The 19,478-nt window shown below is 56.8% G+C and overlaps 1 protein-coding gene across 50 annotated transcripts in view; it reads right to left on the reverse strand.

Moving 5' to 3' along the window:
• Positions 1-1,337: 1,337 nt before the first annotated feature.
• Positions 1,338-19,478, reverse strand: part of LOC122391490 (myosin heavy chain, muscle-like) — an 84,110-nt gene continuing 65,969 nt past the window's right edge. For all 50 annotated transcript variants that reach the window (XM_043385487.1, XM_043385481.1, XM_043385473.1 and 47 more), the window contains 13 exons: positions 18,336-18,543; positions 17,255-17,431; positions 16,289-16,429; positions 15,679-15,767; positions 15,150-15,351; positions 14,626-14,766; positions 13,919-14,106; positions 13,240-13,330; positions 12,525-12,701; positions 11,053-11,196; positions 7,733-7,837; positions 4,413-4,467; positions 1,338-1,680 (listed from right to left, as the gene is read on the reverse strand). In XM_043385487.1, the coding sequence (XP_043241422.1) occupies positions 4,456-4,467; positions 7,733-7,837; positions 11,053-11,196; positions 12,525-12,701; positions 13,240-13,330; positions 13,919-14,106; positions 14,626-14,766; positions 15,150-15,351; positions 15,679-15,767; positions 16,289-16,429; positions 17,255-17,431; positions 18,336-18,543 (1,675 nt within the window). In that variant the 3' untranslated portion in view covers positions 1,338-1,680; positions 4,413-4,455. The remainder of the gene's footprint in view (positions 1,681-4,412; positions 4,468-7,732; positions 7,838-11,052; positions 11,197-12,524; positions 12,702-13,239; positions 13,331-13,918; positions 14,107-14,625; positions 14,767-15,149; positions 15,352-15,678; positions 15,768-16,288; positions 16,430-17,254; positions 17,432-18,335; positions 18,544-19,478) is intronic.

A 19,478-nucleotide genomic window follows, 5' to 3' on the forward strand; every position in this document is an offset into this window, starting at 1 on the left:
TCATCGTAAAATAAAGACAAAGTATCATTTTAAATTGTTTATTATATCTATAACGCTAAATTTTGGGGGAAAATAACACGAAAATCGTCAATGCCAAGGACAACTGACCCTTCAAAAGTGTCAATTAATGTAAATTTTATCTTATGAAGTTTCAAGAGGCAGATCTGGAGCGAATAGCTTTCTTTTAGACACAAAATCCCGACAAAACCGCACGATGGACAGGTTTTGGCCGTTTACAAAGCAGAACCTCTCCTGAGGAAAACACTCCGCAACCCAGTGAAGATCTTGTCATGGGGAATGATGAGCGTTTGGGATTTGCAAGATTTGCACAACGTGTCCAAGAAACAGATAGCCGACACATTCTTCTACGATATGCTGCGAAAAATTTGCCCCTGGCACTTCCCATTTGTTCAGGAATGGGGTTGTTTTGAAAAGGAAAATGGTGCTTAGGAGGTCGGCGCCAGTCATTCATGAAGGAGTTATCGCCAGAGGAGACCTACAAAATACTCACGGATGGTGTCGATGCAAGCTGTCGGCTTTCAGGGAGAAGCGGATGTTGCCGGGGAGCTCGTCAAACCTAAATCCGACGCAGAAACTGCAGGGGATTCCCCTACAAGAGCTTGAAAGCTGGTAACCTTTTATCAGCCTCCGGCAGCTGACGGAGCGACGAAAATCGGTATGGACAAATATTTTTGGAGATACAGCAAATAGTTTGATTTCCAACCTTCCGAATCAGTTGTCAAAGCATGCATATTTGTCTAGTGTGCACACAGACACCAAAACCTTAGATTTTTGGCCAGTTCTTATATGCTTTATGGGCATGGGAAATGTGTGAACGAACTTTTGAGACACCCTATATCTTCAAAGCTGTAGGCCTGACAGCTCTTCTCGCGAAGGTCTTTTTTCGGTTGAAAATGGCAGAACATGACGTCATTCTGAGGTCATTTGTGGCCAACCTATCATAGCTGGAAATTTTTTGGTCACAATGTGTAAAACTGAAGTCCGGAGGGGTCCTGAAATTTTCGTGGCGATATCTCCAGCCGTTGAGGAGATATCGACGGAAAAGGACGGGGGGGGGGGGCGTTTCGGCCTCCCCTACGGGGCGCGGGTTAGCCATGCAAACAATAATGTGGCCTTCCAAAGCGTCGGCCTCGCCTCTACACGAGCTGAGCTCCATTAGAAACCGTTCTAAAGCTCGCTGGCCCTCACGGATTCTCGGCAAGAGATTGTTACGCCGTAACGCGGCCATTACGCCGTAACGCCCGGGCACACCGACAGACCCCCCCCCCCGGTTCTGCACTGACAGACCCCCCCCCCCCCCCGGTTCAGACGCGTCGCACAGCTCTGATAGCGTGTATTCCGTTAGCGGCTCGCAGTACAGTGGGTCGGCGGCGTCACACAGTGGGTCGGTGGCGCCGATGGCCGCGCAGCCGGCTCGGCAGCCCGGCGCGGCGGCCTGGCCGTCTGCCGGCGGCGGCCGTCCTGTGTTTCCGGCGGCGGCCGTCCTGTGTTTCCGGCGGCGGCCGTCCTGTGTTCCCGCCGGGCCGCCACCGCCGGGGCTGGCTCTCCGGCGGTGACGTGTCGCGCAGTCTGTCTGTCCGTCTGTCCGTCTGTCCGTCTGTCCGTCTGCCGGCCGGTCTCCCGGTCGTCCGTTCTCTCGGCTGGGGGCCGCCGACAGGTCTGAAAGGACACCAGAGACACAGCTCAGGTCAGCGAGTGCAGGGCAGTGCACGACAGGTTAGGGAAACACCATTCACCTTCTTAAAGGGACCCTCCCACCTTCAAAAAAGTCAATGAAATGGCATGACAGTGATGTACCTTGGTTCAGAAAGAGCAAAAATGAATATCTGCCGAACTTCAGAGAAAATATTCACCCGGGTTTCGAGATATTAAACCTTTACTTTTTCGGGCCTATTCTGTTCTAATGACGTCATTTTAAAGCAATAATTTGGTATCTTAACCAGCGCACCGACGGGGTCTGCGCCAAATTAGAACCGACGGGAGGGGGAGGCGGATGACCGCGCCCCTGAGATCTCGAGAACGAAGCAAGATAGCGACAAGCGGTAAACGGCATGGGATACGCACGGACAAGGTCTACAATAAAAAAAAACTCATTTTCAGGTCAGGTCAAAGCTGACGTCACAGGGGTTAAAAAAGTTAAAGTGGCGGCGCCAGATATGGAGAGTTTTTCTCGAATAACTTGCGAACTAGTCAAGATAGGAACAAACTAAGGGCATCATCGTGATCCTCTCGTCAATCCTCATCGAATGATATATATGTTGACCTCAAAAGGCCAAGGTCAAAGGTTGACCTCAGGTCAAATGACCTCGAGGTCATCATGTATATCATTTGATGCGCCTTGACGAGCTGAACACAATGAGACCATCCGCGCGGCTGTATCTGGTTCCTGTACGGAGTTATTGGCAAAAAACTTTGGTGACCTTTGATGACGTCATATGACCTTACAGCTGCCCAACAGCAAAACAGACCTCAAGGTAGTGAAGGTTGATCGTATATGAAGTCATGTATGGTTTATGTGGCCATTCCGACCCGTTTTAGTAGTAAAAACAGGGAGTTGATTTTTCCCCCATTGACTTATAATGGGGAGGTCGTGAAATTGACCTGACCTTAGGCCATCGATATCAAAATTCCGAGAGAAACAAATTGTAGTTACTAATGACCTTATCACATCCTGCGACTTTCAAAGGCCTCCGACATCTACTGTAGCTCTGGCACGGTGAAAAAGTTGCAAAAAAGTGACTTGAGGTTGGGTCATTCAAAGTGACCTGGTGACCTGACCTTAAAAGTTCGGAGGTTCAAACTTGCACACCATGTGTAAAATTGATGAGAAAATAGTCGTGCCAAATTTCGCGGCGCGTAGCGCCGCGGTTTTCTCGCTATCTACGAAAAACCTTAGGGGGTGGGGCGGATATCCCCCCCCCCCTCGTCGGTGCGCGGGTTAAAAGTGCGGCAGACGTTGCGCGCAAAGCAGTAGGTATATACCGCCACAGCAACAGCTTTCTTTTAGCATTAGATTTAAGAATCGCTAAACCTGCGCTGACGTCACAAATTTTAAGGGGATATTCAAATGCATTAGGCCCTTAGAATCCGAAAACTGCAACTTTATTAAATTAAATATCTCCGAATCAAAACACTTCTCGATGTTGTGAGTACTCAAACTGGTACTCGCAGTTCAGGGACCCCAATGTGGCTATTTCAACTCAAAACTAATGTAAAGGTGGATGGTCACATTAATTAAAAAAACTATGGCTTCTGCGTGGGGTTGTCAGTGCTTTTCGATTAACAATTTCGGGAAATTGTACGCCCTTTAGGTACAATGTGAGAAAAACATTTCATGCTCTTCAACTTGAAATTTGACAATGGTGCAGTAACATCCACACTTATTATCCAGTGAGCGCAGCCAATATATTCTGCACCCACAATAATCTAAAACAAAAACATTTATTCTCATCGATACTACTTCCCATGCAGCACGACGAATTCAGGATACTTTGTACACTACCCATCTTTCGAAACATTTGCTACTGTACTGATGGTCTTTAACGTTAATTTGTGGTCAGGTTAAAAGGAAGACATGTGATAGAACACATAAACACATACCTGTAACCCATTGTGAAAAGTTTTGGCCCGATATCTTCAAAAATGGCTAAGCTCGCCGCTTTTACTCTTAGTGGTAGACAATTCACAGTTGCGTGAATTATTGACATTACCAAAGCATCAAAACGCAATTGTTATGACGTAGCCCTCTGCCCTCTGAACTTTGTGCAGTAGACTTGGTGGCGCTGAGCTCGTGGAGCTCGCGGGCACGGTGCGGCCGTGCAGCAGTCGGGCAGCGGCCCCCGCCGGACACCGATCACCAATACAGCCGGACTACGTTATTCAGAATGCTGTGTGAGATCGCGGACCGAGATCGCGGATCCGGAAGCTGGAACGAACTTAGCCGCGGATACTAGCGGCACAACAGCAATGTATGCATGTGTGACACCTTTTCGACATGGTACACTTGCATGCAAGCTTGCGATGAGCCTCCCGCCCCTGAAACCGTTTTCCATTTTCTAATATCGGGTACCGCTCTCCCCCCCCCCGCTTCACAGGCTATGGCTGGATTTCTGTACCCATGCACCCACAATGTCCCAGTCGACAGTCGTTCCTACTCCAATGATTATGACCTTGTCATGGCGTTCGTTCGTTGGCTAATTATATTTTACACGGTGGGGTGGCAAATAAACGACATCCCGCGCTGCCACTGAAGGCTCGCTGGTCCACGCACACATCTGGCGGTACCTAAATGTCTTCCATTACGTGTTGTAGTGACGTTACACTGTCAGCTGACGTGTGGCGTGACGCTGCACTGACATGTGACGCTGAATGTGACGTGTCGCGTCACTTACCGGACCAGCGGGAACCGGCGGTCGTGCGAAGTCGGTCTGCTGTTTACATGGGCATCTGTGAACGGGGCGGCGATCAGGTCAGCTGGGGGAGCAGAGGCTACACCTGCTCAATGGACCACAAACGCACACTGCTTCACCAAGACAATGCTGCCATAAACTGGGGGTTGGCATGACACTGATCCCAAGGACTTCGCGAGGGCGTAAGTAGCAGTGCCACAAGCTCTGAAAATGGGACGAAGAGGTAAGTTCGATTTGTGGATCTTAGGTAGACCATAGGTAGACCAGGCTTAGAATTTAAGCTACCTGTGTGGAAGATCAGCTTTCATGGTTATTTCATTCATTTCGAGACACTCGTCCAGAAGTTATCGTCTTTGTCACTCCCTTCAAGATTTGATTTTCAAGATGTCAAGCAGCAGATTCGTACCGTGAGTTACAAGTTTTTCAACACGTTTCGTCCGTCCAGAGTGTTTTCACCAATATTTTCCAAAAATGATGTCAAGACTTTGAAGGATTTTGCATCTGACTCTTCTATTGTGGTAACTAGACCTGACAAGGGGAGGGGGGTCGTGATTTTAGATAAAGCTCAATATCTAGCAAAGATTACAAAGATGCTGTCAGATCGCACTAAGTTTTGTCTTGTGAATGAGCCACTTCACAAACTGTTATTACGTGTAGAAGATAGGGGAAGGTGGGGTAAGACGGCCCAGCGGGGCAAGACGGACCACCAGCCCTCCCGGCTGAACCGCTGCTGGTATCTACTGCTTTATGCACTCACTATGTTTGTTTTCCTTCGTAACAATGGCCACCTTGAGCTCATGCTGCTAGGATGCATAGCTTTTGAGTTATTGAGAAAAATGTTGTTTTTCGTCAAACCGATCTAATATAAGAGGTCTACGGGTGATTCAATTACGGCGCCTTTCTTGCATGATTAGTTTCTATTTTGCACTTTACTGTGAAGAACAAAGTTATAAACTTAGTTATAGTCACACTTTAGGAAAGGGAAGGTTTTGCAATGTTGGGCTATTTGACATATACGTCATGATAATGACAAAATTTAGATTTGGGGCAAGACGGACCACTGTGGTCCATCTTACCCTGTGGTGGTCCATTGTACCCTGCATATGGAAAGTTATTTTCCAAAACATTGACACAAGTTTAAGTAAGCTAATTTTTCAGGAAGGAGTCTTTGTTGCATGTGAGCCATGCATGCAAGTGCTCAGTTAGCATGCATTCATGCCAAACGACAATCAACACACATGTTCCCAGCTTTTAGCTGCACTTCCATCACACATGAGTAAAGAATAAAGGCTCATTTTGATATTTTACCATTCTGGTTACTTTTTCTTACAAGAGTACAGAGCAGAAGTGTAACACACATGAACGGATAGCAGTCACTGCTGGGTGGTCCGTCTTACCCCACGTTTTTTCTTGTCTGAGTTTTTGACATGTCCCTCTTGAAGAGCATCCACCACCTAGATGTCTTTAATTTGAAATTTAGTCTTTACACATATCAACAGAGGAAAAGGATTGAACATTCCGAAGACTATAAATAATATGAATTACGAGAGCAGTGTAGCAAGATATGCGGCCTCAAACCTTAGCTGGTCCGTCTTACCCCACCTTCCCCTAAAGTTAATAGGCTGCTCAGCAAGTTGAAAAAAGCATGTGCTATTACCGAACATACGTACAACGAACTGTACGAGGTGTGGCTAAAAAGAAACCGGACTGCTCGTGCTGGCCATAAATTAGGGGACCAGAAGACTAGCGAGACTCTTGGCATTAATCTTTAGCATATTGTCGTGATGTGTGCCAAACGGCATCTCGATATCGCAATTATTCTCCTTTTCACAGCTCTTTGTTTTATCGATGTTCGGCGGCCTTGTCATCGCCAGGCGTCTACAATGAACTTCGAAAAAAGAGGGAACATCATGTTCCTTGCCACACTGGAGAAAAGTCCAACAGAGACGCTGAATCTGTTCAAGGCTGTTAATGGGGAGCAAGTCATGTGTAACATGCAAGTGTTTGAATGGCATACGAGGTTCAGCACTGGTCGTGAGGATGTCGGTGATGACCCGAGGTCTGGAGGTCCATCAACGTCCGCGCGCATGTCGAAGTCGAGAGTGGAGACGACATTGATCGTCTTTTTCGATCATAGGGGATTCGTTCACCGCCAGTTCGTGCTGGAGGTGTACCACAGTCGACCAGCATTTCTACAAGGAAGACCTGGGACGCCTCATTTCACGAGTCAGGCGCACCAAGTGGAGTTTCTGGGAAGCAAAGAACTGGGTGCTCCATCACGACAACGCTCCCGTGCATTCTGCCATTAGCGTCAAGCAGTTCTTTGCCGAAAAGCAGGTCGCAGTGCTCAAGCACCCTCCTATTTGCCAAACCTCCCTCCCTGTGACTTTTGGCTGTTTCCTGAAATGAAAAACGTCGTCAAGGAAACCCATTTTGAATCAGTCGAGGACATCCAGACCGGAGTGACCACCGTCAGCGTCATCAATAAAACAAAGAGCTGTGGAAAGGAGAATAATAGCGATATCGAGGTGCCGTATGGCACACATCACGACAATATGATAAAGATTAATGTCCAGTGTCTCGCTAGTTTTCGGGCCCCCTACTTTATGGTCAGCACGAGCAGTCCGGTTTCTTTTTAGCCACACCTCGTATGCGTCTGGGTCGTCGCCAGGTATCCTATATGGTCTACCTAAGATCCACAAACCGAACTTACCTCTTCGTCCCATTTTTAGAACTTGTGGCACTGCTACTTACGCCCTCGCGAAGTTCTCAGTTCCAATTCTTGCTCCCCTTACTGACACTGATCCCGAGGAATTCCGTCACTATTTGACAGTTATATGACCTGAACAAGCCGCCACATGACCTAAACACCATGTCCACCTGACAGCCCCTGGTTTTTAGCCTTCACTAAGCCAGAACATAGTTTCCATTCTGAGTCTTCTTTCCAGCTCCCCTCTGCCTCTACCGTCTGAAATCTGAGTACATCTGTCCATCTAGCTGCAGTCCGCGGGGTTCCAGGCGGGGCGGGACGGGGGGAGGTGCACTCTACTCCCGCAGCCCACTCATCGGAATAGGGACGGGGAGGGCGACCAGTCCACTCTGTACGGAAACCATTCCACTCCTTAGGGGAACATTCCACTCTGTACGGGGACCATTCCACCCTGTAAGGGGACCATTCCACTCTGAATTGGGGATCATTTCGATCTGCATGGGGTGGCCATTCCACTTTGTATAGGATCCATTCCGCTCTCTATGGGAGCCATTCGCCGCTGTACGGTGTCCGGTGACCACTGCTGACCCACCGGGCTCTGGCCGCGGATGGGCGACATCCCTCGGCCGCCGCGCGCGCGGAACTTGGAGAGCGTGGCCTCGGCCATCTCGCAGCGCTCCTCGGTCTCCTCCAGCTCCTGGTGAGTACAGGGGGGGGGGGGGGTCAGGGTACAACGCTCCTTAGGAGGGGGACACGACAGGGTGGCCACTGGCCGGGAACCTCCGGTCACTGACCCCAGGCCCGACCGCCAGTCTGCCAGCACATCCCAGCGCCTCCCTTCCCACCGCTCCGCGGCAGGTGCCGCCGACAGTCCCCGGCCGGTGCCGCCGACAGTCCCCGGCAGTACCGCCGACAGTCCCGCCCAGTCCCGCCGCCGACAGTCCCCGGCCGGTGCCGCCGACAGTCCTCGGCCGCGGGCTCTCGATCTCCATCAGACTCAGAGTAAAAGACTCTGCTCCATCCCGGCAGCGCTGTCAGCCGCCTCCTGTTGTTGTTGTTGTTGTTGTTGTTCCTCCCGGGCGACCTCTAGGGTCGCCCGTCAGCCAGCGGCTCCAGATGGCGCCTGAAGCCGCGGGCCAAGGCCGCGACGACGTCGCCGTCGCGCAGCTGCGCAGGGTCCACGTGTATGTTGCCGAGCAACCGAAGGCGCAGTCCGGCGAGACTCGGGCATCGGAGCAGCACATGCTCCGGTGTGTCCGCCTCCTCCTTGCACACGATACATCGCGCCGCAGGGCAGTCCTTCTCGGGGCAGCCGGGGCACGAGTTCGTCGGAAGGCGGCCGATACGGTGGAGATACTGGCGGGCCATTCCCCAGTGACCGGCCCTCAGTTGGTGTACATCCACCGCCTCGCTCCTGCTCACGCCGGAGACCGGGCTCGGCATCCGGTCTCCCCAAATTCGCCGGAAGAAAGAATCCGGCCACGACTTGCGCCATGCCTCTGCAGCCGTCCTGGCCACGGCGCCCGTGATGGTGCGGACATCCGCTGGCGCCTCCTGCTGGAGGCCGGCTGCTTCTCTCGCCAGCTCGTCCGCCTTTTCGTTGCCGGGGATACCGCAATGCGCTGGTACCCACTGCAGCATCACCTCTTGGCCTCTGGCGGAGATGCTGAGCAGCAGGGCCCAGATCGCCGCGCCCATCGGGGTGGTCTGCGATCCCGCCCCTCCGGCCAGCATGGACAGCGCCGCCTGGGAGTCGGTACACAGGACCACGGGTCCCTCTGCCTCGGCACCTGATAGGTTGCTGACCTCCTCCAGCGCCGCTTTGATAGCGCACAATTCGGCGCGGGTGCTGGAGCACAGGCGTCCTGCGGCGACCCTGATCTCCCTGGCCTCCCCGTTCCTGAGTATGAGGAGGGCGCCGCCGCCGCCGTTCGTCGTGCCGCCCTCCGCCGAGCCATCGCTCCAGATCCAGGTAGCGGCTTCTGGGAAGGTGGCGAGGTAGTTCTCGGCGGTCTGGCGGCGAATCGCGGCGGGGGCGTCCCGGCTAGCAGCCCCGCTCATGTTCGGGGATATCCTGATGGTGCCCGGGTCAGACCACGGGGGGAGCATCACCTGCAGGCGCTCCTCCACCGGCACATCCTCCAGGTGGCATGCTCGGAGGGCCTCTCTCCCTAGGCGTCTCCAACCAGTGGTCGACTTCAGTCGGCGAGGGGGGTCTTGATCGGCGATCACTCGCAGCGGGTCGTCTTCAGGTAGCGATCTCGCCAGGCAGAGCATCCTGGTGGCCAGAGTGCCTCGCCTGACCTGAGCGGCTGGTAGTCCGGCCTCTGCCATGAGCGGTGCTACCGGGGTTGAGCGTGTGCAGCCGGTCACCACGCGAGCCACCGATCGTAGCTCGCGGTCCAGCTGCTCGACATGTCCGGGGGGCGTGGCGGGTAGCCACGCCGATGCCGCATACTCGAGGGCTCCTCTGATGTAGCCATTGGCCACCGTCCGGAGCTGCTGTTCCTGCAGTCCCCACGACCGGTTCGTCATGGAGCGCAGGTGGGCGATCCGGGGTTTGGTTTTTCTCCTCACACTGGCACAGTGCTCGCCGAAATGAAGAAGCCTATCTAGCGTGATGCCGAGGAGCTTCAGGTGAGGGCTTCCCTTGACTTCGGCACCATCAACCTTGAGCTTGAAGTCAGTGGCATCCTTGCTCCACTGGGAGAGGACGAGGGCTTGTGTTTTTTGGCCGGCGATCTTCATTTTCCAGCGGCGCGCCCACCCCGCTAGGGTGTCCGCTGCCTGCTGCGCTCTGGCCTTTGCTTCGGGCATCGAGGCTCCTGCGCTCAGTGTCGCCGTATCGTCCGCATACGCGAAGACTGACGTCCTCGGGACGCGGCCGAGGTCCTCGATGAGGTCGGCGGACCAGAGGGTGAAGAGGGTGGGGGCCAGGACCGACCCCTGTGGCAGGCCCGCTCGAAAGGGGCGCTCCGAGCTGCGCACCCCATTCACCTCGGCTCTGGCTCGGCGGTCCCTCAGGAAGCCGAACACCCACGTGGCCATGCACCTCGGGAGGTGACGGAGGAGTTTTGAGTAGAGCATCCGGTGGTCCACTGTATCGTAGGCGCGGCTAAAATCGAAGGCCAGCAGGACGAACTTGTCAGCGGTAGATCCGTCTACCGGGCGTCCCCGTGGCTTCGGCCGGTTCCAGCCGTCCTGTACTGTCTGGATCAGTCTGGCAAGGCTCTCCTCTGCGCCTCGGCCTCGTCGGAAACCAACCTGTTCGGGCGGAACCAGGCGCTTCTTATCCGCCACGTAGGTTAGTCTAGCGGCGACCATCCGTTCAGCCAGCTTCGCCAGGTGACTGGTGAGACTGATGGGACGGTAGCCGCTCACCGAGCCCGGGTTCTTGCCTGCTTTAGGAATTGGGATAATGGTTGCCCTTCTCCAGGTCGAGGGGATGAGAGCGGTATCCCAGGAGCGGTTGATGAGGGAGAGGATGACTCCCCGCGCCGTAGAGCCCAGGTGTGACAGGTGCTCGGCGCAAATATCGTCTGGGCCGGGGGCCTTCCTCATCTTCAGTTTTCTGAGCTGGGCCTCCATCTCCTCTTCCGAGAAGGGTTGACACGCGTCGGTTTTTCGGCCCTCACATGAACACGGGAGGGCCGAAAAACCGACGCGTGTCAACCCTTCTCGGAAGAGGAGATGGAGGCCCAGCTCCGCCGCCTCCTCGGCTGACGCGCTGCGACCGACTCAGAACCAACAGACTATGAGCGTCCCTTGAGAGCTAGCAGACGTACCCAAATCGCCCTCAGAGTTGACAGACGCTGCCTATCCTCTCAGAGCTAGTAAACGCTGCCCGTTCCTCTTGGAGCCACCAGACGCCGCTCATCTCTCCTTACAGCTACAAGCGCGCGCGTCACTGACCTGCTGCGACTTGCGGAACTTGGCGAGATTGAGCGCGGCGATCTCCTCGGCCTCCTCGATCTGACGCTTGTACGTCTTGATCTTCTGCTGCAGCGAGTCGACCAGGTCCTGCATGCGCTGGTGGTTCTTTTTGTCTTCCTCCGTCTGTGGCGGCAGGAGGGGAGGGTCACTCGGAGGGAACACAGGGGGCTCAGTGCCGCGGCAGGAGGGGAGGGTCACTTGGAGGGAACACAGGGGGCTCAGTGCCGCGGCAGGAGGGGAGGGTCACTCGGAGGGAACACAGGGGGCTCAGTGCCGCGGCAGGAGGGGAGGGTCACTCGGAGGGAAGACAGGGGGGGGGGCTCAGTGCCGCGGCAGGAGGGGAGGGTCAGTCGGAGTGAACACAGGGGGCTCAGTGCCGCGGCAGGAGGGGAGGGTCCCTCGGAGGGAACACAGGGGGCTCAGTGCCGCGGCAGGAGGGGAGGGTCACTCGGAGGGAACACAGGGGGCTCAGTGCCGCGGCAGGAGGGGAGGGTCACTCGGAGGGAACACAGGGGGCTCAGTGCCGCGGCAGGAGGGGAGGGTCACTCGGAGGGAACACAGGGGGCTCAGTGCCGCGGCAGGAGGGGAGGGTCCCTCGGAGGGAACACAGGGGGCTCAGTGCCGCGGCAGGAGGGGAGGGTCACTCGGAGGGAACACAGGGGGCTCAGTGCCGCGGCAGGAGGGGAGGGTCACTCGGAGGGAACACAGGGGGCTCAGTGCCGCGGCAGGAGGGGAGGGTCAGTCGGAGGGAAGACAGGGGGCTCAGTGCCGCGGCAGGAGGGGAGGGTCACTCGGAGGGAACACAGGGGGCTCAGTGCCGCGGCAGGAGGGGAGGGTCACTCGGAGGGAACACAGGGGGCTCAGTGCCGCGGCAGGAGGGGAGGGTCAGTCGGAGGGAAGACAGGGGGCTCAGTGCCGCGGCAGGAGGGGAGGGTCACTCGGAGGGAAGACAGGGGGCTCAGTGCCGCGGCAGGAGGGGAGGGTCACTCGGAGGGAACACAGGGGGCTCAGTGCCGCGCGGGGGAGGGCAGGGTCAGTCGGAGGGAACACAGGGGGCTCAGTGCCGCGCGGCAGGAGGGTCACTCGGAGGGAACACAGGGGCTCAGTGCCGCGGCAGGAGGGGAGGGTCACTCGGAGGGAAGACAGGGGGCTCAGTGCCGCGCGGGGGAGGGTCACTCGGAGTGAACACAGGGGGCTCAGTGCCGCGCGTCAGTCAGATCGGTGCGAACGGACGCGCTAGACCGCACAGACGCAAACTTGACATCATTGATGCCACTTCCTCAAGAAAGTTGTGAAAAATTAACCAGGCTGCATCGCTCAGAGCCCGGGAGCATTGCACTATTTGTTGAGCAGTGGAGATGTCTGGCGGCCGTCCGTCAGACAGGCCGCTGCCGCCGACCCCTCCCTCGGTCCCTCCTCCCTGCCCGCCGGCCGCCACCGCCCTCTCTGACCTGGAAGCTGAGCTCCTTGATGCGCCGTTCGGTCTTGCGCAGGTTCTTCTGGGCCTCGCTGTGGCGGCGCTGTTCGCTGTCCAGCTCCTGCTCCACAGTCCGCACCCGGTCCTCCAGCTTGGCGATGATCTTGCGACTCGCTTTGATGGCGTTCTGCTCGGCGTCCTCGACGCGCGCCTGGGCAGGGCGGAGGTCACAGATCAGGTGACAGGTCAGCGGGTCCTCAGTGGGCAGAGGGTAGGTCAGCGCGGCTCATGGGCAGACGATAGGACATAGGTTACAGTTCAGGGCGATCTTAAACGGGTGGAGGGAACGCAATGAGCAGAGATGACCTTATTTGGTGGCTCAATTAAAGTGAGCTCACGAAATGGCTGGAACAATTTTCGCTGATGAAGAGAGCTAGACGTGACAGGTCATTCACCCGGCTTCAGAAAACGAACAAGAAGCCACGGCTGTTTTCCAGCGACGGCTCCAAACTTCAAGTGAACGGAGTGACAGCTCAGGTCGGAACACACCCGGCCCGGTGACCCGGCGTGCCGGTCGCTATAGTCCCTTGTCCGGTGACCCGGCGTGGGTCGCTATAGTCCCGGCCCGGTGACCCAGCGTGGGTCGCTATAGTCCCTTGTCCGGTGACCCGGCGTGGGTCGATATAGTCCCGGCCCGGTGACCGGCTCGCGCACAGACCGCTCCACCGCCGCCGCCCAGCGCTACTCACCTGCAGGTCCTTGATCTGCACTTCCAGACTCTTGCAGAGTTTGAGCTGCGAGAGGGAGTGCTCCTGTTCGGCTCGCAGCTCGTCAGCCAGCCTGTGGACAGGCTCCGTTAAAGATTCAGGTCCCGGCACAACGCGGACCACAGGATACGGGACACAGCTCACAGACATAACACACGGGACACAGGACACGCGGGACACAGGACACACGGGACACAGGACACACGGGACACAGGAGTCACAGGACCCACGGGGCACAGGACACGCGAGACACAGGACGCGCGGGACACAGGACACACGTGACACAGGACCCACGGGGCACAGGACACGCGGGACACAGGATATAGGACAAGCGGGACACCGGATACAGGCGCACAGGTCACCGGACGGGACACAGGATACAGACACATGCTAGTGGGTGACGTAAATCAGGATATACAACTCAGTGGGTGCTGGTCACAGACAGGGCATCAGCCAAAACAATTACCAACCGCCTGACCGTGTCGCAAACAATGGCTCCCTGCCCCAGACAACCGAGTCCAGAAACCCTGCTCATCCCTATCGATCATAGACCCGCTCTAACGCTCCACTCTGCATACCATCCAGTTCGGCCCTTTGCACTGACACCCGCTCCACGTTTCCCGCTGCCACCGTCCACATTTTCCACATTTGTGGAGCCCACCTGGCGGCGTCCACCATGGCCTTCTTGGCCTTCTCCTCGGAGCTCTTTGCCTCGTTGAGCATGTCGTCGAGGTCCGTGTGCAGAGACTGCACCTCGCCCTCCAGCTTCCGCTTGGCCAGGGTGGCGGCCGTGTAGTTGGCCTGCAGTTCGGAGAGCTGGTCCTGGCCGTCTGTGAGGTCCAGCTCCGCCTGCAGGGGAGGATACTGTCAGACACAGCTCCGCCTGCAGGGGAGGATACTGTCAGACACAGCTCCGCCTGCAGGGGAGGATTCATACTGTCAGACACAGCTCCGCCTGCAGGGGAGGATACATACTGTCAGACACAGCTCGGCCTTGGGAAGGGGAAACACGGTCAGATACAGCTGGTCATGAGACCGTCCGTCAGGACCAGCTCCACCTGGGGAGGGGGAAAGGAGAGACTGTCACATACAGCTCCGCCTGACGGATGGGGGTAGGGGGCCACCCCAGTCTCAGAACGAATGTAATCTGCAAGATCCACTTCAGCTTGTAGAATTGGGAGATAGACATTGTCGAGGAAGAAGTAGCTCGTTCCTCTCCATCTCTTCCCTCCCACTCTTCTCACCTGGCGCCGGGAGCGATCGGCCTGCTCCAGCAGGGTGCGGCTCTCCTCCCTCCCCCTCCCTCTCTCTCCCTTCCTCCACCATCCCTCTCTCCTACATACCTCCTCTCTCTCCCACTCTTCTCACCTGGCGGCGGGCGCGATCGGCCTGCTCCAGCAGGGTGCGGCTCTCCTCCAGCTCGCCGCTGAGCGCGTTGCCGCGCCGCTCCGAGGTGCCCAGCTGTTCCCGCAGGTCGTCGCGCATGCGCACCTCCTCCTCCAGACGGGCCTGTCGCGTTACACACAAAAAACATACAGTCAAATACGGCGACTGACACACGTCCCACTACCCGCCAACGGCTCTGTCATTCTACTTTGTCAGCGTACCTCGCCTGTTTGCCTTACACCAGCCTCGGTCTCGTGTTTCGTATCGCCACTGACCTCCAGCTGGATAATCTCGGTATAGCTACTGACCTCCAGTTCGATGATCTCGGTATCCCCACTGACCTCCAGCTGGATAATCTCGGTATCGCCACTGACCTGCAGCTGGATAATCTCGGTATCGGCGCTGACCTGCAGCTGGATAATCTCGGTATCGCCACTGACCTGCAGCTCGATAATCTCAGTATCGCCACTGACCTGCAGCTGGATAATCTCGGTATCGCCACTGACCTGCAGCTCGATGATCTCGGCCTGGTAGCGCCGGATCGTCTTCTGCGCCTCGGCGTTGGCCTTGTTGGCCTGGTCCAGCGCGATCTCCAGCTCGTTGATATCCTGCTCCAGTTTCTTCTTCATGCGCATGGCCTCGGCGCGGCCCTTGGCCTCGGCCTCCAGCGACGCCTGCATGGAGTCCAGGGCGCGCTGGTGCGTCTTCCTGCGGGGTAACAGGGGGATAACAGAGGGTAACAGAGATGTAACAGAGGGATAACAAAAGAGATATAGGTGCAGGTAACACTGGGCAGTCGGCGAGTGCTACTCCTTCGATCTGGCCCTGGCCTGCACACACTGCCCGGTCATCGGCTGAGGGATTTTCCAACCGTCCAAATATATTTTTTCTCAAATGAAGCCGCTTGAAAGGAGAGCAAGAACAGTGTCAAGCGACATTTCAGGCACCTTCATTCGCCCCGTCTCTCCCCACCTTCATTCGCCCCGTCTCTCCCCACGCTCAGCCTGTGTTTTATTCCGCCTCTCCCACCCTTACCGTGTGTTTTCGAACTCCTCCTCCTTTTCAGCCACCCGTCGTTCGGTCTCCTGCTGAACCTGCTGCAGCTCCAGCTGACCCCGCAGGACCTGGAACGGGGCGGCGACATCAGCCGACCTACTCCGGGACCATCAGCTGACCTTCTGCGGGAACATCACTTGACCTGCCCCGGGACCATTAGCTGACCTACCCCAGGAGCATCACCAAACCTACCCCAGGAGCATCACCAAACCTACCCCGCGAGTATCAGCTGACCTGCCCCGGGACCATCAGCTGAACTACTCCGGGAACAGCAGTAAGTTCATAGCATTGCCTATCTGCGAGAGACCTGACACAGTCAAAGACGCGTCTGCTGGTGCTTGTACCTACACCTGTGCCAGCCTGTTACAATGGCTTTATGTGAGTCCGACAGACTGAGGCCTGTAAGCTCCGAGATATCGTGGATCAACATGTCGAATAAGTGAACACTTCGATTACGAGTTAGACACCGGTCCATAACGGTACCAGTGGTGCTGAGTTGAGCTATCGGTGGTTGTAGCTTGTACATTGCGCCAAGTGTTGAGTCGGGGACGGGTGGGTCAGGTCAGGTCGCGTCAGGTCGGGCGGTCACCTTGTTTTCCTCCTGTTCGAGGGCGGCCTCGGCCTCCTCCAGGGCCGACTGCAGCTCCTCCTTCTCCACCTCCAGCCGCTTCCGCGCCTTCTCTGCCTCGTGGATGTGGCGGCCGCCCTCGCCGATCTGGTCCATCAGGTCCTGCAGCGGACACACCACGTCAGCGAGTCACACAAGGTCCTGTGCAGGAGCTGGTCTGGTCCATCAGGTCCTGCAGCGGACACACCACGTCAGCGAGTCACACAAGGTCCTGTGCAGGATCTGATGTGGTCCATCAGGTCCTGCAGCGGACACACCACGTCAGCGAGTCACACAAGGTCCTGTGCAGGATCTGATGTGGTCCATCAGGTCCTGCAGCGGACTGCGGGGTCAGTGTGGCCACACGGGGTCCTGTGCAGGATCTGATCTGGTCCATCAGGTCCTGCAGCGGACACACCACGTCAGCGAGTCACACAAGGTCCTGTGCAGGATCTGATGTGGTCCATCAGGTCCTGCAGCGGACTGCGGGGTCAGTGTGGCCACACGGGGTCCTGTGCAGGATCTGATCTGGTCCATCAGGTCCTGCAGCGGACACACCACGTCAGCGAGTCACACAAGGTCCTGTGCAGGAGCCGATCTGGTCCATCAGGTCCTGCAGCGGACACACCACGTCAGCGAGTCACACAAGGTCCTGTGCAGGATATGATCTGGTCCATCGGGTCCTGCAGCGGACTGCAGGGTCAGTGTGGCCACACTGAGGTCACAGCTGGCAACGGTGTGTTGACGACCTTTCCGCTAGCATAGCACTCAAGTACCTCATGCTTTGCACATCAGGAGAATAGTATTGAAAAGACAAAGAGCTGTCCCATAGCGAAAACAAGCTTGTAAAAAGAGGTGAAGAAGAGCGGAAAATGCAGCGGCACTGCGAAGACAGCCGGTAGGAGGGTGCGGACAGACAGCCCTCTCTCCAGTCCCGGCCGCACGCGCCTTAATCTCGTCGGAGAGGTTCTTGTTCTCTCGCCGGATCGAGTCGAGCTGCTCCTGCGACTCCTCGTAGGCGGCCTTGACGCGGAACAGCTCGGTGCTGTAGTTGCGGCACTCCTTCTGCGAGGCGTCCAGCTCGGTGGAGAGGTCCTCCACCTTCAGCTTCCACTCAGCCACCACCTGGAGGAGGAGCGGGGAGGCGTCAGTCGGGCCAGGGGAGACGTCCACCACCTCGAGCGTCTGGAGGAGGAGCGGGGGGAGGAATCAGTCGGGCCAGGGGAGACGTCCACCACCTGGAGCGTCTGGAGGAGGAGCGGGGGAGGAATCAGTCGGGCCAGGGGAGACGTCCACCACCTGGAGCGTCTGGAGGAGGAGCGGGGGAGGAATCAGTCGGGCCAGGGGAGACGTCCACCACCTGGAGCGTCTGGAGGAGGAGCGGGGGAGGAATCAGTCGGGCCAGGGGAGACGTCCACCACCTGGAGCCTCTGGAGGAGGAGCGGGGAGAGGAATCAGTCGGGCCAGGGGAGACGTCCACCACCTGGAGCCTCTGGAGGAGGAGCGGGGGGGGGGGGGGGTAAGGAATCAGTCGCGCCAGGGAGCGGGGGCGTCAGTCGGCCCGGGGAGGTGGTCATCGACCTCATCCTCCACACGTGTTCACCGGCGTGAGATCTCGGTACTGGTCTCGCGTGATTCTAACATGGCTCTGCCTTCTGTATCAGACATCTGTCCTACCATCCTAGCTGACGCCCTCTGACCACCCAGCCCGCGCCAGCACCCAGCGCGGCTCCATATCCCTCAGTCTGCGCCAGCACACAGCGCGTCCCCATATCCCTCAGTCTGCGCCAGCACACAGCGCGTCCCCACATCCCTCAGTCTGCGCCAGCACACAGCGCGGCCCCATATCCCTCAGTCTGCGCCAGCACAGAGCGTCCCCATATCCCTCAGTCTGCGCCAGCACAGAGCGCGGCCCCATCTCCCTAATGACGGCAGTCCCCGCAATCCTCTTCTGGCGGCGCCCGCTCTCAGCTTCCCTCCCTTCCACCAACGGCGGCGCCCAGTCACAGCGGTCCCGGCCCCGGCTAACCTTGTCGAAGTTGCGGGCCTTCTTCTCCATGGCCAGCGCCAGCTGCTGGGCCCGGTCCACCTCCATGTGCATGTCCTCGAGCTCGCCGCTCAGGCGCTGCTTCAGCTTCTCCAGCTGGCTGTTCTTGGCGTTGAGCGACTCGAGCTGCTCCTCGGCCTCCTGGAGGCGCAGCGCCAGCTTGCTGCGCTGGTCGTCCAGCTCCTCCACCCTGTCAGCACAACATGGCCGACCGGTCAGCACAACATGGCCGACCGGGAATGGCGAAACAATAGTCGCAGTTAACCCTATTCCGGGCGGGCTCTGAAAGGTTTGATTCTTAGCGGGGGCCTTTTCGGCCCCCCTTCAGATTTAAAAAAACTACACATCGGAGCGACAAAACGGCAAACGGCGTTTGATAGGTCGTTTGAAGTTCTACAACGTCTACATAAAACATTTTCGGGTCAGGTCAATATTGAGGTCACCAGAGGTCATCAACGATAAAATATTTTGGAATTTGTTACTTTAACTTTTAAACTAAGAAACAGATACATAAAAGTAATACATTTTTTGTTGCTCTCGTCGAGGCGATGCGAAATAAGTATGCGGTGACCTTCACAGGTCACTTTGAAATTTTACCTGAGGTCAAGGTCAGGTCATTCACCAATGAGGTTGTGGGGTATGGTCATGCTGCATACCAAACGACGCGCCTTGACCAGGCGAGCAATTTGCTACCACTTACAAGTCTTTAGTACCATCATGTCGTGATTTATTGACAGAAAACGATTTATGACGTCACATGACCTCAGATGACCTTTCCCGGTGCCCCTGTCAATAAGCGGCACCACCCAGTAAACATGCTGACGTCGGCCCGACGTCGGCCGACGTCGGGGTGACGTCGGCAACTCGGCACCGGCATGCCGACGTCGGCCCGACGTCGGTCCAACCTCGGCACGACGTCGGCTGGATGTCGGATATGCCCGCATGTTCCGACGTCCAGCCGAGGTCCAGCCGATGTCGGGCCGACGTCGGACCGAGATCAATTGCTGAGGTCCAGCCGACGTCGGGCCGACGTCGGGGCGACGTCGGACCGACATCGGCCGCTGTCTTGACCGTTAAAATGATATAAAATACATGTTTCATGTTTCATAAAGAGCCTCTGTATTC

The sequence above is a fragment of the Amphibalanus amphitrite genome, unplaced genomic scaffold, assembly GCF_019059575.1.
Source record: "Amphibalanus amphitrite isolate SeventyFive unplaced genomic scaffold, NRLGWU_Aamphi_draft 000440F_arrow, whole genome shotgun sequence".
In the NCBI taxonomy this organism is placed as follows: domain Eukaryota; kingdom Metazoa; phylum Arthropoda; class Thecostraca; order Balanomorpha; family Balanidae; genus Amphibalanus; species Amphibalanus amphitrite.